Source organism: Trichomycterus rosablanca, chromosome 1 (genome assembly GCF_030014385.1).
Source record: "Trichomycterus rosablanca isolate fTriRos1 chromosome 1, fTriRos1.hap1, whole genome shotgun sequence".
NCBI classification, from domain to species: domain Eukaryota; kingdom Metazoa; phylum Chordata; class Actinopteri; order Siluriformes; family Trichomycteridae; genus Trichomycterus; species Trichomycterus rosablanca.
The window spans coordinates 64,888,013-64,907,379 of record NC_085988.1 but is presented as its reverse complement, the minus strand read 5'-3'; the positions used below and the strand labels follow the sequence as shown (position 1 = coordinate 64,907,379).

Here is a 19,367-nt window from a genome sequence, read left to right as displayed (position 1 = left end):
ACTTCATCAGTGGTCACAGGATGCTGCCCACAGGGTGCTGTTGGCTGGATGTTTTTGGTTGGTGGACTATTCTCAGTCCAGCAGTGACAGTGAGGTGTTTTAAAACTCCATCAGCAATGCTGTGTCTTATCCACTCATACCAGCACAACACACACTAACACACCACCACCATGTCAGTGTCACTGCAGTGCTGAGAATGATCCACCACCTAAACTATACCTGCTCTGTAGTGGTCCTGGGAGAGTCCTGGCCATTGAAGAACAGGGTGAAAGCAGGCTAACAAAGCATGCAGAGAAACAGATGGACTACAGTCAGTAATTGTAGAACTACAAAGTGCTGCTATATGGTAAGTGAAGCTGAAAAAATGGACAGTGAGTGTAGTAACAAGGAGGTGGTTTTAATGTTATGGCTGATCGGTGTATATATAAAATGTGTTATAATACAGCATTTTCCTGTAGGTAGCCTGCTAATTCCTGACCTTTAGAACATTTTAAGTGTGGCTGCAGGTGTAAGGGGGTATATTGTGTGTAAGGCTGAGGAGCTGACATGCTTTATGGTAACAGTATGATGCTAATGAGCCAAACTGTGTTGGGCGGAGAGATTATTACAAAAGTACCGTTGTGTCATAAAGGTCATGCTGTTCTAATTTTTCACTGTCTGAGTGCTCTTACTCCAGTAACAGCTGAATGATTCAGATTTATTCTGACCCTTAAATACTCTGTACTTTACAGAATTTAATGAATTTTGCTCCAGTATGTGACACTTGCCTAGTACCTCTCTCCATTAGGCATATTCTTACTGACTTTTCCAAGTGTTTACCAGGGCGGCAAAGACTTGCTTTTTCCAAGACAATAAAAGAAATCTTCAACAAAGTTAGAGCTGGAACAGTTCTCAAATTTTTCAGAACACATATGAAGACAAACAAAACAAAAACTGAACAAGAAAGACTATAATATGATCCTTTATAGCAGGGGTGTCAAACTCATTTTCACCGAGGGCCACATCTGCATTATGGTGGCCCTCAAAGGGCCGATTGTAATGTATCCTGCTGTGATTGCAGTCTGCCTTTTAAGTCTTGGACAATTTGTTGTTTTTTTTGGAGGCTAAATTTTGTGTTTGGTGTCAAAATGCCAAATTTATACTGTATATTGATAATGTATATTAACATTTATATTGTACTCCTTTACCACAGACACGGCCTCTTAACACAAGAGACGTTTTTCTTCTTGAAGCACAAACTTGTATTCACTTTCCCATCTTTTACTAAATTACCTCCTTCTGCTTTAATTTTCTCTTCTTGTACATTTTGAGATTATTTGTAAATATTTCTCAACATCACTTGTTGGAAAATCGCCTCAGTTAAACGCTGATGTGGAAACACTGCCATCTAGTGGCGGGATGCGGTCACTTTGCGGGTCACCAAATCGGCATGCATTGTGGGAGATGCAGTTGAAGTACAATTTTACAGTGTATTTTAAGACAATCATACGTCTTTTAAGCTCTCACATACTTTTAAGCCACATAAAATGACGTGGCGGGCCGGATTTGGCCTGCGGGCCTGGAGTTTGACACATGTGTTTTATATATAAAACAGGAAAAGACTGAACGATCCCGCCATGAATGTAACCAATGTGTTGACATGGCGTTAAACCAGTAAACAAACAAATAAAAAATTATGATCCTGCTGATGAAATGCTTTATTTAATAGTGCTGATAATGTGGATTTGGATTGTAGATGGGCAATCATGATAACATTCAAACCTTAATTGTCTTTTCATTTGTTTCATTTTCATTTTTTACCACTGCTTTATCTCGGTCAGGGTCGTGGTACATCCGATTTCCCCAGAAACACTGGGCACAAGGCAGGAATTCACGGATTCGACGAATAGCACCTGCTGAGATTAAAACCCAGATCTCAGCGGTGGTGGGTTAGCATAAAAGACTGCTGTGCTGTGACTTTACTTACCTGTTAAATATGAATTTAATAGGACATTATAAAAAACCTAATACAGCAATACTATAGTCAGATTTTTTTCTGGCCTAAGATTTGTGTCCCTTTTTTCCAACGAGTTGCGCCGTAAAATACATCAGTGTATTGATTTAGAAATCATGCGCGATCCGACCAGTATTGATCCAGAGTGTGTGCGCGTGTGTCTGGTGGTGTGTGTGTGTGTGTGGGGTGTGAAATCTTCTTTGTTGTGCACAACAGCTGAAAACTGAACTAAATAGTAATCTAAAAACAACGTAAGAATTCTCCTCAGCCTGAGTCATAACTTGGCGGTACTGAAAAAGTAACCACACCACATTGTTTCACCAAAGGAATCCAGTGGCCCTTGTTTTCTAATTAAAGCATGCAGTTTCATTTAAAAAAGGAGCCAGTTTCATTGTTTCAGGTTGATTTTTGCATGGAATTACCCATTTATAAAATTATTACCACAAATACTATTATACAAATATCAAGCGGGAACTGCCATGTTTGGCTATTTTAAAAGACTAGAAAAGGCTGTTTAATTTCGAAACTATGGAAAAAAAAATTCCAACCAAGATTTTTTTTTACTTAAATTATTGAAGGTCCTGGGTTCAATTCCCAGGTGGAACGCCCAGGTCCTTTCTGTGTGGAGTTTGCATGTTCTCCCCATGTCTGCATGGGTTTCCTCCGGGTGCCCAGGTTTCCTCACACAGTCCAAAGACATGCAAGTGAGGTGAATTGGTGATACAAAATTGTCAGTGACTGTAATTCACATTAAAGACTTAAATCTTGTGTAACCAGTCATTACCTGCCCTGTCATGAATGTAACCAAATTGTGTAAAACATGACATAAAAAATCCTAATAAAATTTTAAAAGGTCGGCTGGGCGCCATCTAGCGGGCACAATTGGCAGTGCCTGCAGCAGACAAAATTGGCCACCGTATCTCCTGGGTGGGAAATGTCCGGACTATGTGGGTGGGGTCTTCTAACGCTGTGCAAGGACCCTGATTAGCAGAATCTGTAGTATTGGTCTGTAGTATCAAAGTGATATGCCGCTCAGGTGGCGCAGCGGCAAAAACACATGCTGTTCACCAGAGCTGAGATCTCGAATACATCGTATCGAATCTCGGCTCTGCCTTCCGGCTGAGGCTGAGCGGCCACATGAACAACGATCGGCCTGTTGTTCAGATAGGGGATGGGAATAAGCCGGATGGGGACTCTCTCTCAGACTAGTGCGATTACGACCTCTGCTGGCTGGTTGGTGGCGCCTGCATGGAGATGGGAAAGGAGTGCGGTAGAGGGTGTGGCTCTCCGTACACAGCGCTGTATTGCACTGCACTGCACTCGTCAAGTGTAGGTGATAAGATGTTCGATTGCTGTGCACGTGTCGGAGGGGGCGTGGAGCAGCCTCGTCCTCCCCAATCAGGAGCAGGGACCAGCATTAGTGAGAAGATGATTGACGGGTAGAAATTGGATGCGCTAAAGTGGGAGAAAAAGGGAAAAAAAAAGTATCAAAGTGATGCAATTTATCAAATTTTTTTTTTGTTTTTTTATGGTTAGAATAATTGAGCCATTTTCATTGTTAGGTTGATTTTTGCATGGAATTACCCATTAATAAAATTATAACCACAAATGCCATTATACAAATATCAAAGGGAAACTGTCACGTTTGGCTATTTTAAACGATTAGAAAAAACATTTTAATTCTGAAACTGAAACCATTATTGAGAAAATGGAACCAATTACATCATCCTTTCTTGACCTCTTATATCATACTATAATGTTAATTATTAGAAGTTGAGTCAAATATCATTTTCTTTCTGCATAATACAGACAGATATGATATTGATCCAGTGTAGCTCAACTCTTTTCCAGAAGTTCTGGCATGAAACAGCCTTTTTCCAAAGCCAAATGCCACTTCTCTCCTACAATAATGAAATGAACATAAAAATGACACATCCTTTCTGCTTGATTAATACTCGTCCCAGGTACTCTTATATTGTTAAAATATTTATGTACCGTATATAAGGCTCTACCCACCTGTGAATGACAGACCTAAACCCAGAACAGATGACAGAGCAACTCGGCCAACTCACAAAAATAATCTGGTTTTACCTGTCAAATTAAGTTTCTTCTGCACGCTGGAGCTATCCAGCTTATCCATTATTTTGCTATTTACCGTCCACCCGTCACTTTCTCAGCCGTTGCTTTGGAGGTGAAGTGAGGTGAAGTCCATGTGCCACTGCCTCTGCCAAGACCCAGATGCTTGTGTCAGCCAGCCAGCCAGCAAACAGCCGCTCATGCCATTATGATGCCGGATCAAGGCCCAGTCGAACCCACTCACACTAAATATAGTCACTCCTGCTTCCCTGTTAGGAATATGACAGGACTGGGGCTTGTGTTGAGAGAACATCCACGTAGCAGTGGTCTAGTCGTGGAAAAAGAAGGTCTTTAGAGACAGTAACAGTGAAATCATCAGTTTTTTTTTTTTGCTGGCCAGTCCAGTGGCGGAACTGGATAAGTGGAAGCCACACAGCAAGTTAGGTGGTGGACCTGGGTTTGATCTTTGCGTCTGGTCGATGTCTGGAAAGATTTGAATACAAAGCGTGGATTGGATTGTCTAGGTCAAGGTCGCGGTTGGTCCAGTTTCCCCAGAATTTCCCCGGACAGAACACCAATCCATTGACCATAGTCAAACGTCTATATGTTGTTAGAAATCCAGCATACAGGAGTCAGGAGACCGGGTCTTTAGGTAGAGATTTATTAAACATATACAGACGCATGAGCGTGGCTTGGAAGACCTACAGAATCTAACTAGACATATTTTTGGGGTCACTTTATCTACACTAGAAATGAGGGGTGGAATTAAGAAAAAGAGGAGGAGGTTAAGGGGGGAAGGAAATGACAATGAAGAGGGGATTACAAAGAAGGTAAAGGGGTAATTTCCTTACCCAAAAGGTGTGAGGAGGAGAGGGGTAACACAGGATACAGAATCAAACAGAACGGGTTATTTCAATATCCAAAAAGGTGTGAGGAGACAGGATTTGGAGGGTATGTAGGAGCAGGTGAGAAGGGAATAATTTCTCTCCATGTAGATGCCAGATGGGGCCGATAGCATCGCTGGGGATTCCAACCCTGGATCCAAGAAGTAGTGCACTAGTGTCATTTATCGCTGCAGCACCTGAGCACCTTGAATTGGATTATAATTGAGTGAATGTAAGAATGTGTTGTCTTGCAATAAATTAGTGCATTGTTCAGTGTATTCCTGCCTTGCTTCCAAGTGGTGCTGAAATCCCAGTGGCCCTGACCATAATAAAGCTGTTGGTAATTTATTTCTTAAGAAACAAGACTGCTGACTGTAACTCTGTTGTTTTCTCGCTCTCTCTTTTTCTCTCTCTCTCAGGCTCCCGCCCGTACGTGTCATATTTGGTTTGTGCCTTTTTCTTGTGCCTGACTCCAGTGTGGATGGTCATCTCCTCTAAACACCCAGCTAGCAGACAGCTTCTCTACTCTGGTTGGGAGCCGGTCATAACGGCCATGGTCATCAGCAGGTCTAACATGCATTATTTATGTGTAACTTTTAGGTTTGTACCAATAATGTTTGTAAACCCATCAACTTTATGATCGCAGAACCTGATGTGTGTTTTTATTTAATTCTCAGTATTGGGGGTCTCATCCTGGATAAAACCGTGTCCGACCCCAACCTGGCTGGTATTGTGGTCTATACCCCTGTAATAAATGGTAAGCCATGTTTACTTTTGATACAACTCCATGCTGTAGTTAGGCTACATCTACCCATTTCTTTAGGCATCCCAGTATTTAATACACCAATCAGGAATAACATTATGGCCACCTTCCTAATATTGTGATGAAACAGCCCTGACCCATCGAGGCACGGACTCCACTAAACCCCTAAAGTGTGCTGTGGTATCTGGCACCAAGATGTTAGCAGCAGATCCTTTAACTCCTGTAAGTTGCGAGGTGGGGCCTCCATGGATCGGACTTGTTTGTCCAGCACATCCCACAGAGGCTCGATTGGATTGAGATCTGGGGAATTTGGAGGCCAAGTCAACACCTCAAACTCCTTGTGCTCCTCAAATCATTCCTGAACCATTTTTGCTTTGTGGCAGGGCGCATTATCCAGCTGAAAGAGACCACAGCCATCAGAAAATACTGTTTCCATTGTCTGCAACAATGCTTAGGTAGGTGGTACGTGTCAAAGTAACATCCACATGAATGGCAGGACCCAAGGTTTCCCAGCAGAACATCGCCTTCTTCCCATAGTGCAACCTGGTGCCATGTGTTTCCCAGGTAAGTGATGCACCCTGCCATCCACGTGATTTATCAGACCGGGCCACCTTCTTCCATTGCTCCGTGGTCCAGTTCCGATGCTCACGTGCCCATTGTTGGTGCTTTCGGCGGTGGACAGGGGTCAGCATGGGCACCCTGACTAGTCTGTGGCTGTGCAGCCCCATACCCAACAAACTGTGATGCACTGTGTATTCTGACACCTTTCTATCAGAACCAGCATTAACTTCTTCATTAATATGAGCTACAGTAGTTCGTCTGTTGGATCAGACAACACGAGCCAGCCTTTGCTCCCCACGTGCATCAATGAGCCTTGGCCACCCATGACCCTGTTGCCGGTTTACCACTGTTCCTTCCTTGGACCACTTTTGATCGATACTGACCACTGCAGACCGGGAACACCCCACAAGAGCTGCAGTTTTGGAGATGCTCTGACCCAGTCATCTAGCCATCACAATTTGGCCCTTGTCAAACTCATTCAAATCCTTACGCTTGCCCATTTGTCCTGCTTCTAACATCAACTTTGAGGGTAAAATGTTCACTTGCTGCCTAATATATCCCACCCACTAACAGGTGCCGTGATGAAGAGATAATCAGTGTTATTCACTTTACCTGTCAGTGGTTATAATGTTATGCCTGGTTGGTGTATAATGTTTTATTTATTTTTTTGTTGCAGTTAACAGTTGGTTAAACCTTAGAAACATGTATACAATGAGTATGTGGACACTTACCATGTGTGTGTTGGTAGCCTCTTCCAAAACTATGTGCATTTATTTAAAGCCACAATCCCACCCACTCCCACTTGTGGCTACCACAATCCTTATTTTTTTTGTCATTCATAAGGTCATTCAACACTCTAATTCAACCCCAAGTTGTTTGTTAGTGTTAAACTTCCTGGAGTTCCTTCACATCAAACTTTGTGTATGACATTCTTGGCTGTGTCCTTAGCGTCGTAGCGGACATGGGGCTAAATATGCAAATCTTTTGGTCTTGACGGATGCAGACGTGTCCCCATGTGCCGGAGTTAATCTACTACAGATTGTTGGCAGACTTGCTGCTTTTGTGAGCATGTGTACGTGGGTGAATTCTGCTGAGTCAGATATCAGCACATCACCTGCTTTATCTCTCTCGAGCAGGTGGATGATTTCCACAGCTTTAGCCCTGCTCTTTATTTAGATATTAAATAAACAACAATGAAGTTTATTCAACCGATAGTGCTGACAAAACAATGATTTATTTCATAGTAAAGGAATTAATCATAAACCTAATTAAGTAAATTAATCATAGTAAAAAAACTACTTCAATTTGCTCAGGATTGTCAATGCAGTTGAATTTTAATAATTAAGTAAGCAAAGTTCCTTCTTTATATAGATTTTTTTTTAATTAGATCAGGACGCAATACAAACTCTTTACAAAAACAGGACATTTTATGAAATGCAATAAAAAGAAGAATCTGTGGTTTGTTAATTTTATTGCACCTTTAACTGTCAGAGGAAGAAAGAAATGATTTTCAGTGTTTTCACTGCTCACTGTATTTTGTAAATATTATTATATTTAGAACTTAATGCCTGATACACACTCCAAAAAGTTGGGACCGAGGCAAAATGAGAGTATAGAAGTATACTAAAGTAAGTAAAAAGTATAGAATTTTGAAAGTTGAAGATACAGTGTTTTAAAACATTCCACAATAAGCAAGAGAATTGGTAACAGATAAGGCAATCGTGATTGGGTATAAAAAAAGGATCCACTAAAGGCTGTACAAGCAATGATGGATGAGTCAAGGCTCACCACTGTGTACCAAACATAATGAGATAATTGCCAATTCAAAAAGAACATTTATCAAGGGAAAATTGCAAATAATTTAGGTCTTTTACCATCTACCTGACATAATATTGTAAAAAGATTCAGGGAATCTGGAGAAATCTCAGTCAGTGTAGAGCAAGAACAGAAACCCTACTGAATGTGCATATCTTCACACAGCAGAAAGCAGCAAAAACTGAGCTGGGGATCCCGATTGCATTCGAGGAGGGTATATTTGCCTGCTCACGCCCCCTCCGACGTATGCGCAGTCCCTACGGACCCCTTCTTTTATGCCCGTGCTTCAGTGGCGCTCACATGACCTTCATACGCTTTTTGCACAGGTGCCTCGGTCTGCTAACCAGGATCCTTGCACAGTGTTTAAAGACCTCACCAACTTAGTCCGGTCATTTTCCCACCCAACAGACACGGGGGCCAATTTTGTCTGCTGCAGGCACTGCCAATTGTGCCCACTAGATGGCACCCAGCTGACCAGTAGCAGAGCCGAGATTCAAACCGGGGTGTTCAGAATCTCAGCACTGGTGTGCTAGCGGAATATTACACATACAATAAGTAAGAATAGAAGCAGAAAATTATATACAAATACACAACACACACATGTATGTGTAAGAATCTTAAATATAAAGACTAAACTACTGTATAGTTATAAAAAAGTACAGTAGATTGTTTAAAAACATCATTGAGGTATGGCATACTATACCCATAAATATCAGAGCCAACGTTTTTTGATAAGTGCTGGTCATGTCGTGTAGCCATTAATAATGATGACCACTCAGTTCTCATTCAGGCTGCTGGCACTATGGTGTCGCGACAAAGTGCGTTAAGGGTGTAATTAAAGCAGACTAATGAGAGGCATTTAACCAGCATGAACCTTGCCTACTCTAGTACTGGACACAGCAAACAGCTCTGCGTGTGTGGACGGATGAGGTGGTGGACTCATTGTAGATGGGTGTGTTTGTGTTTAGATGTTTATGTGAGTGTCTTGAGAGCTAGAGATTTGGTTAATTATGGTAAGAGGATGAAGGGCAGAGAAAGCAAAACTGGTAATTGTGTTCATGGCGTTGGAGTGGAAGATGAAATTCTGCTCTCAGTCAAACAAAAATACTTATTAAATGAGTCTAAAGCACACACTGGTCTGGTGCAGAAGACCCACTCCGACACGTGTGCAGTAGTCAACCGTTTCCTTTCACCTGCATAAGGCGGGTTCACACAGGCTTTAGTATTGCTTACAAAGGGTAATGCAGTGATCTCCATTATTCAGTCTTTGTGTAGGTGCCATTGACCAGTAAGCAGAGGCCGCTCAAGACCTCATCATTGATGGGCTAGCGTGTTAGACGCACACCCTACATTTTTCTAATCTTAAACTAGTTTTAGTAAGTATATACAGTGCCTTGCAAAAGTATTCAGCCCCCTTGAACTTTTCAACCTTTTGCCACATTTCAGGCTTCAAACATAACGATATGAAATTGTAATTTTTTGTGAAGAATCAACAACAAGTGGGACACAATCGTGAAGTGGAACGAAATTTATTGGATATTTTAAACTTTTTTTAGAAATAAAAAACTGAAAAGTGGGGCGTGCAATATTATTCAGCCCCCTTGCGTTAATACTTTGTAGCGCCACCTTTTGCTGCGATTACAGCTGCAAGTCGCTTGGGGTATGTCTCTATCAGTTTTGCACATCGAGAGACAGACATTTTTGCCCATTCTTCCTTGCAAAACAGCTCGAGCTCAGTGAGGTTGGATGGAGAGCGTTTGTGAACAGCAGTTTTCAGCTCTTTCCACAGATTCTCGATGGGATTCAGGTCTGGACTTTGACTTGGCCATTCTAACACCTGGATACGTTTATTTGTGAACCATTCCATTGTAGATTTTGCTTTATGTTTTGGATCATTGTCTTGTTGGAAGATAAATCTCCGTCCCAGTCTCAGGTCTTTTGCAGACTGCAACAGGTTTTCTTCCAGAATGGTCCTGTATTTGGCTACATCCATCTTCCCATCAATTTTAACCATCTTCCCTGTCCCTGCTGAAGAAAAGCAGGCCCAAACCTTGATGCTGCCACCACCATGTTTGACAGTGGGGATGGTGTGTTCAGGGTGATGAGCTGTGTTGCTTTTACGCCAAACATAACGTTTTGCATTGTGGCCAAAAAGTTCGATTTTGGTTTCATCTGACCAGAGCACCTTCTTCCACATGTTTGGTGTGTCTCCCAGGTGACTTTTTATAGATATCTTTGAGAAATGGCTTTCTTCTTGCCACTCTTCCATAAAGGCCAGATTTGTGCAGTGTACGACTGATTGTGTCCTATGGACAGAGTCTCCCACCTCAGCTGTAGATCTCTGCAGTTCATTCAGAGTGATCATGGGCCTCTTGGCTGCATCTCTGATCAGTCTTCTCCTTGTTTGAGCTGAAAGTTTAGAGGGACGGCCGGGTCTTGGTAGATTTGCAGTGGTCTGATACTCCTTCCAATTCAATATGATCGCTTGCACAGTGCTCCTTGAGATGTTTAAAGCTTGGGAAATCTTTTTGTATCCAAATCCGGCTTTAAACTTCTCCACAACAGTATCTCGGACCTGCCTGGTGTGTTCCTTGGTCTTCATGATGCTCTCTGCGCTTTAAACAGAACTCTGAGACTGTCACAGAGCAGGTGCATTTATACGGAGACTTGATTACACACAGGTGGATTCTATTTATCACCATCAGTCATTTAGGTCAACATTGGATCATTCAGAGATCCTCACTGAACTTCTGGAGTGAGTTTGCTGCACTGAAAGTAAAGGGGCTGAATAATATTGCACGCCCCACTTTTTAGTTTTTTATTTTTAAAAAAAGTTTAAAATATCCAATAAATTTCGTTCTACTTCACGATTGTGTCCCACTTGTTGTTGATTCTTCACAAAAAATTACAATTTCATATCGTTATGTTTGAAGCCTGAAATGTGGCAAAAGGTTGAAAAGTTCAAGGGGGCTGAATACTTTTGCAAGGCACTGTACCTACTGTATCCTACTGTAGGATTAATATTTTTGACAGATATAAGTGAAACCTGATGAGGTCTTCCTGTCAGCTTTTTTTCTTGGACTTCCCTTCTGCTCAGTTTTTTCTGTATGTTTTTAAACTCTTCTGTATGGGCTTTTTGCACTGCTGCCTCATAGTGATGTTACTACATTTACATTTTTGGCTTTTAGCAGATGCTTTTATCCAAAGCGACTTACATTATACAGTCCAAGTGTTAAGGGCCTTGCTCAAGCACCCAACAGTTGGAACCTGGTAGTGGTGGGGTTTGAACCAGCAACCTTCTGCTTACTAGTTCAGTACCTAAACCGCTAGGCAAATGCCCAAAACAGTAGAAAACATAAACATTTGTTACTAAGGAGATCTTAATAAGGCTGTTTGACATTTTAGCCTATTCAAAAGTTTAGTCTAGTCTAATTGTACCAAATTATCAGTTAAATTTGGTGGTAAATTTGTTGACCAGGGTGATCTGCTGTGGTGACCCCTAAAACAGGAGCAGCAGGAAAACAAAAATAATTGCTGACCACATAACCCTGCTTCGCGACAGTGTAAAGCTCAAAACAAAAGGTTTTGTGACATCTAATTACATTTACTCTGTTCCTGACCTTGTGAGGTAATCAAGTTTACACCTCACAAAGCTCACTTGATGTGAACCCCAGACCTGTTACAGGTGGAGCAGAAATCGATAACTAGGACCACACCCAAGTTGAAATCTAATTTTACTTATGCCCAGACCTTAAGAACTCTGGGTGTGCTAAATCTGGTCTAAATCTGTAACTCTTTCAGTATTGGCTCTGTCGTTTAATATATATGTATTGTGAAGAAAATGAGTGTTCTAAACAAATGTCACTGCTGTGTAGGTATTGGTGGAAACCTGGTTGCTATCCAGTCTAGTCGAATCTCTACATACCTGCACTTTCACAGTAACCCAGGAGAGGTACCAGAGGAGGCCAGAGGCTGCTATTATCCTTGCCGTACCTTCTGTGGCTCAGGTAACCCCACACTCACCTTTACATATGCTGTTTTCTATTCTAGGGCATTTTTTCTTTTGGTTGACTTTAACTTTTGGCTGCCACTAGCATGATTTGGCAACTAAAACTAAATCTAAAAATCTTAAAACTAATCTAAAACACTTTGGTTTTGGCAAAGCCCCAACCCTAATGTGTGCTTCTACCATAAAATACTTCCCTTTAAAAACCCCTGCCTAACAATCGAAATATAAACACACAACACCCAATATCAAAATTTAGTACAAATCACACAGACATGCCAAACCGCCTTATTGACAATAATTTTATTCTGGACTTTTCACACCCCTGGTGTAATCAAGGAGAGTCGAATCACCACACGCCCCCTCAGACACATGTCCAATCTGCAGCCGCTACTTGTCACCTGCCAGTGTTGGATTCCCACTCGTACAAAAAGCCACTCTAAGCTCCATGTGTTTTTTGCATTTTTTAGAAAATGTCCCAATCTTTATGGAAATTGTACTATTTATATCATTCATTTACATGTATAGCATTTAGCAGACTCTTGTATTCAGAGTGCCTTACAGAAGTGCTTTCTCAGTGAACATTTCCTTACTTAAGCACAAATACACAACAGTCCATAAACACAAACCTGCTGAGACTCTGTTAGAACAAAACTACAGCTAGAAAAGCGAGATTAGTAAGTGCAAGGTTAGTTTACAATATGTTGGTCTTTAAATCATCCTTTGAAGACAGCAAAATACTCTGTATACACTGTTCTTACAGAAAGGTGATGTTTATTTAACCACCTGGGTGGTGGATCAATACGAGCTAGGTTTGTGGCTAAGTTTGATCATTTATTATTTTACTACATAAATGTAATTTCTGTACACTGCAAAATCTAACAGGACCATTTCTGGCTAAGTGCTTTATGTGCAGACAGACGAAGTGCATCTACTGAACACCAAATCAATTGCTGAAATCCTTATAAGAATTTCTCATTCGTCCCTTGACAACAGTAAGCGTGTTTTATGAACCAGAGAACTGGAAGACATGGAAGAAGCTAAAATAGTCCTAGAATTGGCATAACAGGTTGTAACAAATGTCTGATTAAAGACAGGACATGATTATTAAAATAAACACCAATATCATTACCTTCAATAAACCATCTCTCCCTGCAAAGATGTTGATAAGGTACCAACAAGTGAATGTGGATTCCTATGTATGTATGTATGTATGTATGTACTGTATATATACAGTATATACAGTGTATCACAAAAGTGAGTACACCCCTCACATTTCTGCAGATATTTAAGTATATCTTTTCATGGGACAACACTGACAAAATGACACTTTGACACAATGAAAAGTAGTCTGTGTGCAGCTTATATAACAGTGTAAATTTATTCTTCCCTCAAAATAACTCAATATACAGCCATTAATGTCTAAACCACCGGCAACAAAAGTGAGTACACCCCTAAGAGACTACACCCCTAAATGTCCAAATTGAGCACTGCTTGTCATTTTCCCTCCAAAATGTAATGTGATTTGTTAGTGTTACTAGGTCTCAGGTATGCATAGGGAGCAGGTGTGTTTCAATTTAGTAGTACAGCTCTCACACTCTCTCATACTGGTCACTGAAAGTTCCAACATGGCACCTCATGGCAAAGAACTCTCTGAGGATCTTAAAAGACGAATTGTTGCGCTACATGAAGATGGCCAAGGCTACAAGAAGATTGCCAACACCCTGAAACTGAGCTGCAGCACAGTGGCCAAGATCATCCAGCGTTTTAAAAGAGCAGGGTCCACTCAGAACAGACCTCGTGTTGGTCGTCCAAAGAAGCTGAGTGCACGTGCTCAGCGTCACATCCAACTGCTGTCTTTGAAAGATAGGCGCAGGAGTGCTGTCAGCATTGCTGCAGAGATTGAAAAGGTGGGGGGTCAGCCTGTCAGTGCTCAGACCATACGCTGCACACTACATCAAATTGGTCTGCATGGCTGTCACCCCAGAAGGAAGCCTCTTCTGAAGTCTCTACACAAGAAAGCCCGCAAACAGTTTGCTGAAGACGTCAACAAAGGACATGGATTACTGGAACCATGTCCTATGGTCTGATGAGACCAAGATTAATTTGTTTGGTTCAGATGGTCTCAAGCATGTGTGGCGGCAATCAGGTGAGGAGTACAAAGATAAGTGTGTCATGCCTACAGTCAAGCATGGTGGTAGGAATGCCATGGTCTGGGGCTGCATGAGTGCAGCAGGTGTTGGGGAGTTACATTTCATTGAGGGACACATGAACTCCAATATGTACTGTGAAATACTGAAGCAGAGCATGATCCCCTCCCTCCAGTGTTCCAGCATGATAATGACCCCAAACACACCTCTAAGACGACCACTGCTTTATTGAAGAGGCTGAGGGTAAAGGTGATGGACTGGCCAAGCATGTCTCCAGACCTAAACCCAATAGAACATCTTTGAGGCATCCTCAAGTGGAAGGTGGAGGAGCGCAAAGTCTCGAATATCCGCCAGCTCCGTGATGTCGTCATGGAGGAGTGGAAAAGCATTCCAGTGGCAACCTGTGAAGCTCTGGTAAACTCCATGCCCAGGAGAGTTAAGGCAGTTCTGGGAAATAATGGTGGCCACACAAAATATTGCCACAAAAAAATTTTCACTAAGGGGTGTACTCACTTTTGTTGCCGGTGGTTTAGACATTAATGGCTGTATATTGAGTTATTTTGAGGGAAGAATAAATTTACACTGTTATATAAGCTGCACACAGACTACTTTTCATTGTGTCAAAGTGTCATTTTGTCAGTGTTGTCCCATGAAAAGATATACTTAAATATCTGCAGAAATGTGAGGGGTGTACTCACTTTTGTGATACACTGTATATATACAGGGGTTGGACAAAATAACTGAAACACCTGTCATTTTAGTGTGGGAGGTTTCATGGCTAAATTGGACCAGTCTGGTGGCCAATCTTCATTAATTGCACATTGCACCAGTAAGAGCAGAGTGTGAAGGTTCAATTAGCAGGGTAAGAGCACAGTTTTGCTCAAAATATTGCAATGCACACAACATTATGGGTGACATACCAGAGTTCAAAAGAGGACAAATTGTTGGTGCACGTCTTGCTGGCGCATCTGTGACCAAGACAGCAAGTCTTTGTGATGTATCAAGAGCCACGGTATCCAGGGTAATGTCAGCATACCACCAAGAAGGACAAACCACATCCAACAGGATTAACTGTGGACGCAAGAGGAAGCTGTCTGAAAGGGATGTTCGGGTGCTAACCCGGATTGTATCCAAAAAACATAAAACCACGGCTGCCCAAATCACGGCAGAATTAAATGTGCACCTCGACTCTCCTGTTTCCACCAGAACTGTCCGTCGGGAGCTCCACAGGGTCAATATACACGGCCGGGCTGCTATAGCCAAACCTTTGGTCACTCGTGCCAATGCCAAACGTCGGTTTCAATGGTGCAAGGAGCGCAAATCTTGGGCTGTGGACAATGTGAAACATGTATTGTTCTCTGATGAGTCCACCTTTACTGTTTTCCCCACATCCGGGAGAGTTACGGTGTGGAGAAGCCCCAAAGAAGCGTACCACCCAGACTGTTGCATGCCCAGAGTGAAGCATGGGGGTGGATCAGTGATGGTTTGGGCTGCCATATCATGGCATTCCCTTGGCCCAATACTTGTGCTAGATGGGCGCGTCACTGCCAAGGACTACCGAACCATTCTGGAGGACCATGTGCATCCAATGGCGGTGCCGTGTATCAGGATGACAATGCACCAATACACACAGCAAGACTGGTGAAAGATTGGTTTGATGAACATGAAAGTGAAGTTGAACATCTCCCATGGCCTGCACAGTCACCAGATCTAAATATTATTGAGCCACTTTGGGGTGTTTTGGAGAAGCGAGTCAGGAAACGTTTTCCTCCACCTGGCCACTATCCTGCAAGAAGAATGGCTTAAAATCCCTCTGACCACTGTGCAGGTCTTGTATATGTCATTTCCAAGACGAATTGACGCTGTATTGGCCGCAAAAGGAGGCCCTACACCATACTAATAAATTATTGTGGTCTAAAACCAGGTGTTTCAGTTATTTTGTCCAACCCCTGTATATATATATATATATATATATATATATATATATATATATATATATATATATATATATATATATATATATATATAAATGCCAAAATATTTAAAAGGCATTTGATATTTTGGTTGATGAATTCTTCTGTTAGTAAGCCCTTATTGTACTGGAAAATCTGGGATAATCTTTGTTTAGGTGACCATTTCCTGACTATTTTATATCATCAAAGAGATCAACCCAAGCACAACAGTGGAACTTTCAGTCCCACGGCCCCATTGTCAGAAAACCACTTTCAGTCTCACTGGCAAGAAATGCTAAATGCAATACCCAAAAGCTGCAACAACCATACAACCTGGTTTACCAACACCTTAATATCAGAGTAACCAAGGAAACAATTCCCAAAACATCCACAAAACCAAAGATAAAAAAATAACCCATGGTTCAACAAAGACTACAAATAATCTGAAACTGTAAACAAGCAGAAAGAACTTTCAATGCACACTCAACATCAAAAATCCTTTATAAACTGAAGCTGTTCAGAGCACAAGCAACAACAGCGCTCTGTAGGGCTAAAAAAAAAAAAGCTGGAGAGAATATGTAAGTAAAGTGAACCAACTTCAAGATTCTGTGAGTGGGAGTCAGTCGCAGTCGGAAAGTTTTTCTTTTATTGTTGTAGGTTGTGGTCAGGATTGACCTCAGTTTCTTGTCAGAGAGGAGTGTTTGATAGTGTCCAGGGTAGACGATTGGCTCAGTGCTTGGCTCAGTGTTCTGGAGTTGTGTAGGTCCTGGAAAGATAGCAGGTTGCAGACAATCACCTTCTTAGCAGAGCAGATGATGCAGTAAAGTCTGCCATTATTCTTTGCAGTGGCAGCAGAGTACCAGCTAGTGATGGAGGAGCAGATGATGCACCATCAGTGGCTATGACAGGTTAAACTTTCTCAGATGCCGCAGGAAGTACATCTTTTGTTGTGCTTTCTTGGTGAGGGAGCTAATGTTCTGTTCCCACTTGAGAATCTCTGCTTGGCTTTTATGCAGTGATTGCATTAACAATTGAAGGCAGCCATAAAACAATGATGAGTCATGCACCCGATAGGCATGACAAAGCCAATAGCAGATTCGCTGTTTATGACAACCCCCCCTCCCTCCATCTTTATTATAGTACTCAGCTGAGAGTAAAGGATTACAAGAGGTTAAAAGAAGTTGATTAAGTGCATGCCTTGCTTATAAATGAGTGCATGTTGAACAGAGAGAATGAGTAAAATTGGAATTTAATAATAGCTCAGGGTTTAGCATAAACAATGGTAGCAGAATCCAGTGGAAAACCCCACAGCAGGCATTTCAGATTTTTTTATCACACATTTTTCTATTGGGTTTGCCCAGAGGACTGAAGAAAGAAAGAAGGTTTGGTATAGATGTCAAAGACCCAAAGAAACGAAGACATCCATGCCCAAAGGACGTAGTGCCCACAGCCTGGCTGACGTTGCCTTTTGGTTGTGGAATTGTAAATCTTGATGTCTCTGAGGTGGCTAAGCGTTTGAACCATGCTTTAAGTCACCCAAGGCCATTTTCCCTTACTGTATAGACAAGCCTAAAATATAAAGCAAACTACACTGATAAGTCAAAACATTATGACCACCTGTCTGATGTGCTGTCAAACCAGCTTTTACCCTCTGAGATTTTCCCTCAAGTAAACACACAGCCAGAAAAAACGTGTTGATCAGGTGGTTTAGGGTGTCACGGTGGCTCAGTGGGTAGCACTGTCGCCTCAGAGCAAGAAGATCTTGGGTTCGATCCCCAGGTGGGGCGGTCCGGGTCCTTTCTGTGTGCATTTTGCATGTTCTCCCTGTGTCGGCGTGGGTTTCCTCCAGGTGAATTGGAGACACAGAATTGTCCATGACTGTGTTTGACATTAAACTTGTGAATTGATGAACCTTGAGTATGAATAATTACCTGTTCTGTCATGAATGTAACCAAGAGTGTAAAAACATGATGTTAAAATCCTAATAAATAAATAAAAGATCAGGTGGTTTATACCAGATGCCGCATTGAACACACTGTTAACATAGACATATCTTGTAAAAGGGGAAGCTCCTCCATTCTGTCATACCTGCCATGTACTCGTTTTTATCAAACATATACTAAATGAATGTTTTAAATACTTACAGCAGCGACAATCTATTGCAGTACCAAAATCTGTAATTGAGCTGAAATGAACATGAAAATCGAGTCCTCAACCTTTTGAAAAAAAATGGGTCTAAAAGAGTGCATCTAAAGGACAACACTTGACAAGAACTGAAATATGAGAATTACCTACCTTTCCTGCCATGAATATAACCACTGTGTAAGCACGACGTAAAACATCTAAATTAATAAATACATTGACTATCTGAGTCATGGATCCGACAATACCTTTGAATGTGTTCTGAAGGCATCTTGTACCAGGATGCCTTCTTTGGTTAAGTGACACGTGCCCTGTCGTCCACATGATCTATGAGAAAGCAGCTTTCATCAGACCAAAAAAACATCTTCCATGTCTAGTACTGTGTGACCATTATGGCGTTTTTGACAATGGACCAGGGTAAGCATGGACATGACTGGCCTGTGACTTCACAGCTCCGTACACTGAAGGGTTCAACAAACTGTGCAGTGACCAGACGCCATAGTCTTTGTTGTTGTCTGGTATCACTGAGTAATGGCACAAGCCCGCTGAATCCTATTGCATAGCAAGCGTCAAGAGATTTCAGTGTCCTGAGCAGTGACTTCTACAGTCCTTAGCTATAAAGTTTCCACTGAATAAAATACACATTTATGTCTGCCTGTGGAATTAAAGTAAAGGAAATAGCAGGCCCTATCATCACTGCTTCATTGTGGTCAGGGTCACAGGGGGAGGGGGTATGATGCCACCAGATAAGACTTGTCATTAGGTAAGATTATAGCCTTGATAAGCCAACTTATTGCAGTGATCTTTTAGCTCATTCATAACTTGGGGGCAATTTAGAGCAGCCCACTCCTTCATCTTTTAGAGGTTGGAGATTGACTGTACCCCATGGCTGTCTAAAAAGCCCTGTTTGCTGTTTTTGAGTCTTCAAGCCAGTAGTTTGGCCATAGTCATCAGTAATCATAATGTTTTCATCATTATGGAAATTTATTATTATTTTTTATTTTATTTTAATTTTAATTTTGATT

General features: G+C 41.7%; 1 protein-coding gene across 1 annotated transcript in view; it reads left to right on the top strand.

Annotated features, from left to right (window-relative positions):
* The window catches only part of slc41a2b (solute carrier family 41 member 2b), a 70,772-nt gene that overhangs the window by 31,328 nt on the left and 20,077 nt on the right, over positions 1–19,367 (top strand). Inside the window, exons 7-9 of the mRNA XM_062995052.1 lie at positions 5,373–5,520; positions 5,631–5,710; positions 11,968–12,099. Of these exons, the coding sequence (XP_062851122.1) occupies positions 5,373–5,520; positions 5,631–5,710; positions 11,968–12,099 (360 nt within the window). The remainder of the gene's footprint in view (positions 1–5,372; positions 5,521–5,630; positions 5,711–11,967; positions 12,100–19,367) is intronic.